General features: G+C 38.6%; 1 protein-coding gene across 1 annotated transcript in view; it reads right to left on the bottom strand.

Moving 5' to 3' along the window:
• Positions 1-10,000, bottom strand: part of csmd3a (CUB and Sushi multiple domains 3a) — a gene marked incomplete at both ends in the record, with an annotated part of 567,839 nt that overhangs the window by 457,967 nt on the left and 99,872 nt on the right. The window contains one exon of the mRNA XM_079838157.1: positions 8,418-8,530. Coding sequence (XP_079694283.1) covers positions 8,418-8,530 — 113 coding nt within the window. The remainder of the gene's footprint in view (positions 1-8,417; positions 8,531-10,000) is intronic.

The following is a 10,000-nucleotide window of genomic DNA, read 5'->3' as shown; positions in this document are numbered from 1 at the left end:
TTCCTTCACATCCACCGCGGTGGCCTTTGCAACAACCATCCGCTTTATGGAGCACAGCAGGAGAGCGTGCGGTTTTACCTGCCATCGCTTAACATGACAGCTTCTGCAATAAATACAAACATAAACATGACATAAGCATGGCATGGGGCCTGTCATAAGCACTCGCGGCCTCCACCACTTGCGCCAAACGACTTCCCTCTGTCATAATGAGTGTTGTTGGAGGATCTGCATTGACAGGTACAGGACTGTGGAAGCACAAGAAGCTCTGTTGCTGCCAGTGTATCCAGTAATGGTACAGGATCAATGCAACTTGAGCTCTATGGACTGAATCTGCGACCTGATGTCGATTTGCACAGAAAATTATTTTGACTTGTGTACAGTGATGCACTTGCAAAGGAAGTGTATGAGGGGAGCAATTGTTTAAAAGTAATTAGGGGCCAAGGCACCTATTGAAATCATTAGAATTCTTCTTATTATGATTCTGTCTGGGAGTCTTTGGCAGCCCATAGAACCGGTAAAGTTGTGAAATTTGGCACACAGATAGAGGACAGTCTGATCTGTCACCATAGCGAATTGGAAGTCTCTATCTCAATCCCTCTAGCGCCACCACCTGTCCAAAGTGCCACTCATGTTTATGCTAATAACTTTTGAACCATACGTGATAGAGACAAAATAGAATTTTCCGAAAACCTACTTTTCCGAACTCCTCCTAGGCCGTTACTCCAATTTTCCCGAAAATTGAACCAGATCATCTTCAGACTATGCTGACAAAACGATATTAGATTCAAGATTAGTCAAAGTGTTCTCGAATAACGCACAAATGAAATCGACAAAGTGCCCACAAAAATCAACCATTTTGGGCGTCTGCCATTTTGTATTTTGTCAAAAATTAGATTTTTTTGATTATAACTTCAGAATGCTTTTCAGTTTCACAAAACTGGTCTCTTTATATTCGGGGCATCACGCTGAGCCATACCATATAAAATTTTCCCATTTCAACCATTTTGGGCGTCGGCCATTTAGAATTTTGTCAAAAAGTGCTGTATTTCCCGAACGCATTGGCGTATCATTACGAAACTCGGCATGTGTCTTCGGAACCAAGCCCTGACGGTACTCAAAAAGATTCGGGGACGCCTTGTGGACAAAAGTTATAATGAAGTTATAATGAATTTTCCAAAAATGCTAATCATTTTTGATTAAATTTAACTATTGTCATAAAACCGGTTTAAATCGATTCCTTGGGTCATGCCAAGAACATAGATCTCAATTTTACCATATTTGGCCAAACTTCCTGTTCACCATTTTGATTTCCTTTACAAACCAATTTTTTCGAACTCCTCCTAGACCCTTTGTCTGATTTTCATCAAAATCGAATCGTAACATCTTCAGACCATGACAGCAAAGTTATTAATTGCGTGTCAACAGACAAAACCGTTTACATATACCGCTGCAACGAAGTTGAGGCATGATGCCAAAATGACTCTTGAGGCTGTATCTCTGCAATGCTTTGACATAATGACACCAAACTGTCATTGTCATCTCACTCTGACCATATCACATCAATTTTGTGACTGCGCCACCTATTGGTCGAAAGTGATAAACCATTAAATCATATTATTAGTGACTGTATATATGATTTTTCAGCCATTTTGCCTAAAATCATCTTAAAATGCCTTTAATTGCTCATTGTTGCAGTTGGTCTGACGCTCCCAGCCATGTTGGCATGTCTTATTGGCTTCATTGCGCTTTGCCTCGTTAATTGCTGCTCGCCGCTATATTTAAACCTTTTTAACATGACAACTGAGGTCAGACTGCTAAAAGGCATTTAAAGTGACTTTACAAAAACTAAATTTTATTCACCAAAAAACAAATAAGAGCTTTAAAAAATAATAATATAATCTTTTTTTAATTATAAGTGCATTAATGTAAACACAGGATGAGTCGAGTTGTTTTCAGTGGTAATCGGAAGCATCTCACAGATGCTGCCAATAAAGCTTAACTTGTATTGAACCTGAGAAATTCGTTTCAATCAGAAACCGCTCAGATTTATATCACTGAACAGAGAAGTCCCTCGCCCAGCTTTCTTCTTTTGAAAAATGGCTGCTATTTTGATCCCACTTGCGCTTATTAGAGATGTTCACAATAGCTCCCAAAGTGCCTGTGAAAAGACCAGCAGAAACACTATAAGGACACTTTTATTTCAAATCATCGGAGAGAAAATAGAACCGCCATTATGTCTGGTCTTCCCTCAAACCTAAAGCCTTTAAAAAATATATATTGGTAGCCACAGTAACCATTTAAAACAATGATAGGGAGCAAGCAAGCTCTAATAGAGAAATTTGGCAAGGTAAAACCCTTTTTAGCCCTACTGGAATGATTGATATTTGGCTCTATATATCATACTGTAAGTTTCTGAAATCATACCAATGTTTTTTTGAGCATCCTGAACCAACACTAGCTCAACCAATCCTGCAAGCGAGTTTGGCGGACCAATGAAAGACAGGGAGACTGGACTGTTTGAAACCAGTTATTATTATACAGAAAGCTGCTGAATTTGCACAGTTGACCTTAAATAGACCTATTTTCAGGTATAATGGTGTAGATTCATATGTCTGGGGTGCTGAGTGTATAGTGGGCAAACCGCTGAGGTAATTACCACTGGCTGATCCCAGGAGATGAGCCATTCATCCCTCCATACATCTAATGACTTTGCTGCCCTTGAAGATGATGTAAGTTTGTCAGAGCGTCTATATTGTGAAGCTGAGCACACTTCAGCACACAGCAATCTTTCCCTGGGAGCCTGTCACGATTCTGGGTGCATGAGCTGTTTTTGCATACAGGCAATCAGCAAACACCACCAAAAACCTTCCCAGAATCCACTGGGACGGGGCCACCAGGAACCCGACGACGCGCAGATTTCACGGGTCGCCAAAGAGAATAATGTATTTCAGAGACATTACGATGCAATAGGCCACGAGCAGCACATTTCAAAGGTTGCACAAAAAGACAAAGAGTGCTGCCATTTCTTCTGTGTTTTCATTTTGCTCACATTTCCATAAACGAGCGCTCTTTAGGCATCCCGGCAAATGTTCCTGAATCAATGTTTTAACCTGTCCTAGCATTTAGATAACCAGGGAGGACTGTTAATGCACATTGTGATGACCGAGCATTAGCATGTTGATCATGACATATGGTATTTCCAGACTCATTGGCATTCAATTGAAGGGCAGACAGAAAGGTTGAGGTTTCGCATCTAAATCTACACTCAGAAGCTGACTCGTACCGGATGGCGATAGACACATTAATCAAAGCGCATGCACTGACTGTCAAACTTGGTTTCGGTTGTTTCGACGTGACGGAAAACTGACAGGAACCAAAATGAGATTTCCTTTCCCTTGTGTGTGTCCATCTCTCTCTCATAAATGTTGAATCACTGGCACATTAAAACCATTGGACACGAACCAAACCCTTGTTATTGCTGCTTGCTAGGACTCATAACCCTGAAATTAAAGGGCTAGTCAAGATGAGGTGTGCTTTTGATTGGACAAACAATTTCACCTGGTGGACCAAAACACCCAAGAAACCACATAGAATGCCCTAAAAACTGCCCCCCAAAAAGAAATAGGTGGGCTCTTTTGACTCATTGCCCCATGTTGAGACCTATAGATCTTGAGACTTGGGGACAAACACCCAGAAAACGTATTAACTATCTAGAACACCCTACAAACCTGCAAAAAACATCATAAGAGACCATTGTGGGCTCTTTTGATTCACTAACATCATGTTGGGACCAATAGATCCCCAAGAATATCAAAGAGACTTGGGGACAAACACCTAGAAACCTTTCAAAATACCCAATCAAATACCTAGAACACCCTACAAACCACTCCAAAACATCATAGTGAACATGGTGGGCTCTTTTCACTTATTAACCCATGTTGGGACCTATAGATCCCCAAGAATATCAAAGAGACTTGGGGGCAAACACCCAGAAACCATTCAAAATACCCTATTAACTATCTAGAACACCCTACAAACCACTGTAAAACATTATAGAGACCAGTAAGCGCTCTTTTCACTCATTAACCCATGTTGGGATATTTACTATCTAGAACACTCTTTAAACAACTCCAAACCTTCATATTGACCATTGTGGGCTCTCTTCACTCATTAACCCATGTTGGGACCAATAGACCTCAAAGAATATCAAAGCGACTTGGGGACAAACACCTAGAACCCGTCCGAAATACCCAATCAAATATCTAGAACACCCTACAAACCATGCCAAAATATCACATTGACCATTGTGGGCACTTTTGTCTCATAAATCCATATTGAGAACTATAGATCCCCAAGAATATTAAAGAGACTTGGGGACAAACACCCAGAGCCATTCACGTCAAAACATCATAGAGACTATTGAGTGCTCTTTTCACTCATTGACCCATGTTGGGACCTAAAGACCTATAGATCCCCAAGAATATCAAAGATGCTTGGGGGCAAACACCCATACATCATCAAAAATACCATATTAACTATCTAGAACACCATTCAAACAGCGGAAAAACATTATAGTGACCATTGTGGGCACTTTTGACTCATGAATCCATTTTGAAAACTATATAGACACCAAATAATACCAAAGAGATTTGGGGACAAACATACAGAAACCATCCAAAATACCCTATTAACTATCTCGAACACCCTACAAACCAAAAGACCTATAGATCCCCAAGAATATCAAAGATGCTTGGGGGCAAACACCCATAAATCATCAAAAATACCATATTAACTATCTAGAACACTCTACAAACAACTCCAATACATCACATTGACCATTGTGGGCTCTTTTCACTCATTGACCCATGTTGGGACCAATAGACCCCAAATAATATCAAAGAGGCTTGGTGACAAACACCTAGAAACCATCTAAAATACCCTATTAACTATCTAGAACACCATTCAAACAGCGGAAAAACATTATAGTGACCATTGTGGGCACTTTTGACTCATGAATCCATATTGAGAACTATATAGATACCAAAGAATACCAAAGAGATTTAGGGGGAAACACCCATAAACCATCCAAAATACCCTATTAACTAGGGCTGCACAATTAATCGTGATTACAATTACGGATGCCACAATCATGTAATTGTTCAATAAAACGTAATCACAATTACAAAAATAATATATATATTATTCTGTGTACTTAATATGTGTTGTTTTTTTTCCTTTCTACAGGTTATCTTAAGTTTTTCCCCATTGTTTATATTTTTATTTTTTGTATAACATTATAATACCATGCATGTTTTAACTTTTTTTATTTAAAGAAACCGAACCAATGTATATTTGACTTTTGAGGCTTAATGTTATAGAATAATCGTAATTAATAATCACAATTACAATTTCAAGGGAATAATCGACAATTATGGTTTTTGTCATATTCGTGCAGCCCTACTATTGACTATCTAGAACACCCTACAAACCACGGCAAAACATCATAGAGAACATTGAGGGCTCTTTTCATTCATTAACCCATGTTTGGACCAATAAATCACCAAGAATATCAAAGAGACTTGGGGACAAACACCCAGAAACCATTCAAAATACCCAATCAAATGCATAAAACACCCTACACAGCACTCCAGAACATCATTGAGACCATTGTGGGCACTTTTGACTCATGAATCAATATTGAGATCTATAGATCCCCAAGAATCCCAAAGAGATTTGGGGACAAACATACAGAAACCATCCAAAATACACTATTAACTATCTCGAACACCCTACAAACCATGCCAATATATCACATTGACCATTGTGGGCTCTTTTCACTCATTGACCCATGTTGGGACCATTAGATCCCCAAGAATATCAAAGAGACTTGGGGACAAACACCCAGAAACCATTCAAGTCAAAACATCATAGAGACTATTGAGTGCTCTTTTCACTCATTGACCCATGTTGGGACCTAAAGACCTATAGATCCCCAAGAATATCAAAGATGCTTGGGGGCAAACACCCATACATCATCAAAAATACCATATTAACTATCTAGAACACCATTCAAACAGCGGAAAAACATTATAGTGACCATTGTGGGCACTTTTGACTCATGAATCCATTTTGAAAACTATATAGACACCAAATAATACCAAAGAGATTTGGGGACAAACATACAGAAACCATCCAAAATACCCTATTAACTATCTCGAACACCCTACAAACCAAAAGACCTATAGATCCCCAAGAATCCCAAAGAGATTTGGGGACAAACATACAGAAACCATCCAAAATACCCTATTAACTATCTCGAACACCCTACAAACCACGCCAATATATCACATTGACCATTGTGGGCTCTTTTCACTCATTGACCCATGTTGGGACCATTAGATCCCCAAGAATATCAAAGAGACTTGGGGACAAACACCCAGAAACCATTCAAGTCAAAACATCATAGAGACTATTGAGTGCTCTTTTCACTCATTGACCCATGTTGGGACCTAAAGACCTATAGATCCCCAAGAATATCAAAGATGCTTGGGGGCAAACACCCATAAATCATCAAAAATACCATATTAACTATCTAGAACACTCTACAAACAACTCCAATACATCACATTGACCATTGTGGGCTCTTTTCACTCATTGACCCATGTTGGGACCAATAGATCCCCAAGAATATCAAAGAGACTTGGGGACAAACACCCAGAAACCATTCAAAATACCCAATCAAATGCATAAAACACCCTACACAGCACTCCAAAACATCATTGAGACCATTGTGGGCACTTTTGACTCATGAATCCATATTGAGATCTATAGATCCCCAAGAATCCCAAAGAGATTTGGGGACAAACATACAGAAACCATCCAAAATACCCTATTAGCTATCTCGAACACCCTACAAACCATGCCAATATATCACATTGACCATTGTGGGCTCTTTTCACTCATTGACCCATGTTGGGACCATTAGATCCCCAAGAATATCAAAGAGACTTGGGGACAAACACGTACAAACCCTCCTAAATACCATATCAACTACCACACGGTGTGCTTGGCATGTAATCTTGGCGGTAATCACCTAGAGAATTTCCAAAATACCAAAGCGGCCACCTAGCAAAGCCCACCTCTTGATGAAAATGCTCTAAATCAGACTTTAAACGAGCCTCAATTTCTTCAATTGCGTACATCAATCTACGGAGATGAATGACAATGAGACAAAGTCCTTGTGAATTCAATGGGAATCCAAGGCCCTCTGGAGTGCAATAACCTGCAGGATTAATATTCCAAAACCCATAAAATTCAGAAACACATTAAACACAAAAGCGTGAGCCAAAGCCCAGGCTGGTCAATGGGACTGAATAATTCAGACTGTAAAGATGGAGCAGATGGGGCGGCATGCTGTGGTCAGGTCAGGAGGATAGCAGGTGGAGAGAGTGATGGAAGATGGAGACCGGTTGAGAAATGACAGTCACTGAGGGTGGAGATGACCCAGACGCTTGCAAAACCAACCAATCAAGGCCAGAGGCTGAAATAAACTTGATGGTGCAGCACAACATCTGCTCAGAAATTAAACAGAACCTTTTGGGTGAATGAAGTTATTTGGGCTGCAAGAAGAGATCAAAAGCCAAGCTGGCCAGAGACTGACAGCATTTCATCAGGTGCATGTAAGGGAAAGTCTGGTTTCCATTGGTCTTTTGAAATAAACCCTGAATAATCTGATGCACAATGAGCTTTCAGAATCCTCCAGAACACCAACAATCCCCTAGCAACTCACCACTCAGAGCGATGAATTAGCAATCATCCAGAACCACCCAAAACGGCCTAGTAAATTAACAGCCTGAACAACGAATTTGCAGCCATTCAGAACACAAGATAGATTGCTTTAGCAAGACACACTCTTCAAACAGTCCAGAGAATTCAAACTACACAAGGCCAATAATATCCCAACTTCAAAACAAGTACTCACATTACATCAGGCGGATATAATCTTCATGCATCAAACAAACCTTCATATGACTATAAACTTTCAGCAACCAGCGTTTCATTTTACATGCAAAGAGCTAATGCATTTTTCTGTTAACATTAACAAAGATTAATAAACACGGTAAAAATACATTGCTTATTGTCAGTTCATGCACTAACCCTTGACTAGCATGATACAGTGTACTTTAGGGGAAATGTGAAAAGGGGGAAAGCATTAATTCCCTTTAATAATAGTTATTATTAGAGTATTGAGGAAGGAATATATTGCTTTTCCTTTTTTCTAGCTTTACGCCCACTGCCTGCTGTCAAACACTTATGTGACGAATAAACTTTCAATTGAACACTACAGTGTGCATTATGCAAAAGCCAAAGCCATGGTAAACAGCAGAGAAAATGAAAGGTTGTGTTATGTTCCTCACCTTCATAATATATTTTAAATCCATGAGCGCTCACAGCAAAGTCGCTGGTAAGACGCAAGGAAAAAATGGATCCGGTACTTGTGACAGGAGCTGGCATCTGGAATCCTGTTAACCTGCACGAGAAGAGAGAAATATTACTCATCCTGCAGTTTGAGGATCAATGCAATGCAATAAAATGAATACAAATAAAATGCAATAAAAAAAATGTAATTAAATCAAATTAATAAAATAAAATAAAAAATATTTCATTCATTTATAATAAAAAAAAACACTTTGAACCAATATTTTTTTATTGCCCTTTCCTTTTTATTATTGTTGTTCTATTTCCTTTTCAATTTCTTTGAGAAACTACACTTTTTACACTTTTCTCTCCCCGCTGAGCTCATCAATGAATGCGCAGGTATTTGAGGACATTCTTTTCATATGTTTAAATAAGCAGAACGGACTTTAAGCTCAAATAGTCTGATTTAGGCTAGTTTGTGGATTCAGTTTAAGCCTGTCCAAGTAGGCTATAGCATCTATCAAACATTTGTCCTATAGTCTTTCAGATGGCCAATACAGGACAGCTCAATGTTTTCTATATAGACGGCTGATGCTGCGTATTAAATGGTGTTATATTGCATTAAATCATCAAGCTTTATTAGCTGACTGAATTTGATTATGGGATGCAGACGTGTTGCGCAGTGTTTGCTTTGAAATTAGCAGCATTAAAAGAGCAATGGTTATCCAGTTTATTTATTCTTTATTCATGCAATTTTTAAAACAAGTCGTGTTGAAAATAAGTTATGTACAAAGAATGTTCTCACTCTTCTGAAAATAATTCGGCATAAGAGCCACTTTCAGCTCCATTAAAACAGCTCAATATTTGTCCCGCTGTTTATGCTTTGTAATTAATGCATGTATTTCTGTTGTGGTTATGAAATAAATATTCAAGTTTAATTATCATGCGTTATATTATTATTGAGTGAAAATAAGTCTATTTATACATATTTGTTTAAAGTATAGGCTACATTAAAATAACGTTATTAACCGTTATTTTTTCAAATCAAACCGTTTTCGGAACAGTAATGTTTAATGAGGAACGCAAAAACGGAAACGCTATAATATCGATTCTGCTCGGAGTGAACCCATTGATATTTTTTTCCGTTTTTAAGCCCTGGTTGGGACCTAAAAATCCCCAAGAATATCAAAGAGACTTGGGGAAAAACACCCAGAAACCATCCAAAATACCCAGTCAAATACATATAACCCTACAAACTGATTAATTGAAGTGTGTGTTGGTTAGTGTCACACAAACATACAGTCCTGAGATTGAACATTTAAATTAAATTGTTTGTGGTTACAAAACCCATCAAAAGCGGCAGCAAAGAGAAGCACAATCTGATGGAACATTTCCTCAATCAATGCGTGAGTTTGAGGACGGACTGAAACACATTTAAGTTTCATTGGCGTCCTGCGGCTTTTTAATGTAAACACGAAATCAAAAATCATCCCTATTTACTTTCTTACATAATTTCATTCGATGCATGTTATTCCAAAGGAAAAAAACATATTTCATATTCTTTCATCAAAGCGCAATAACT

Source organism: Gobio gobio (assembly GCF_949357685.1).
Source record: "Gobio gobio genome assembly, chromosome: 15".
In the NCBI taxonomy this organism is placed as follows: Eukaryota; Metazoa; Chordata; class Actinopteri; order Cypriniformes; family Gobionidae; genus Gobio; species Gobio gobio.
The sequence above is the reverse complement of the archived record's forward strand: the minus strand, read 5'-3'. Positions and strand labels throughout refer to the sequence as shown.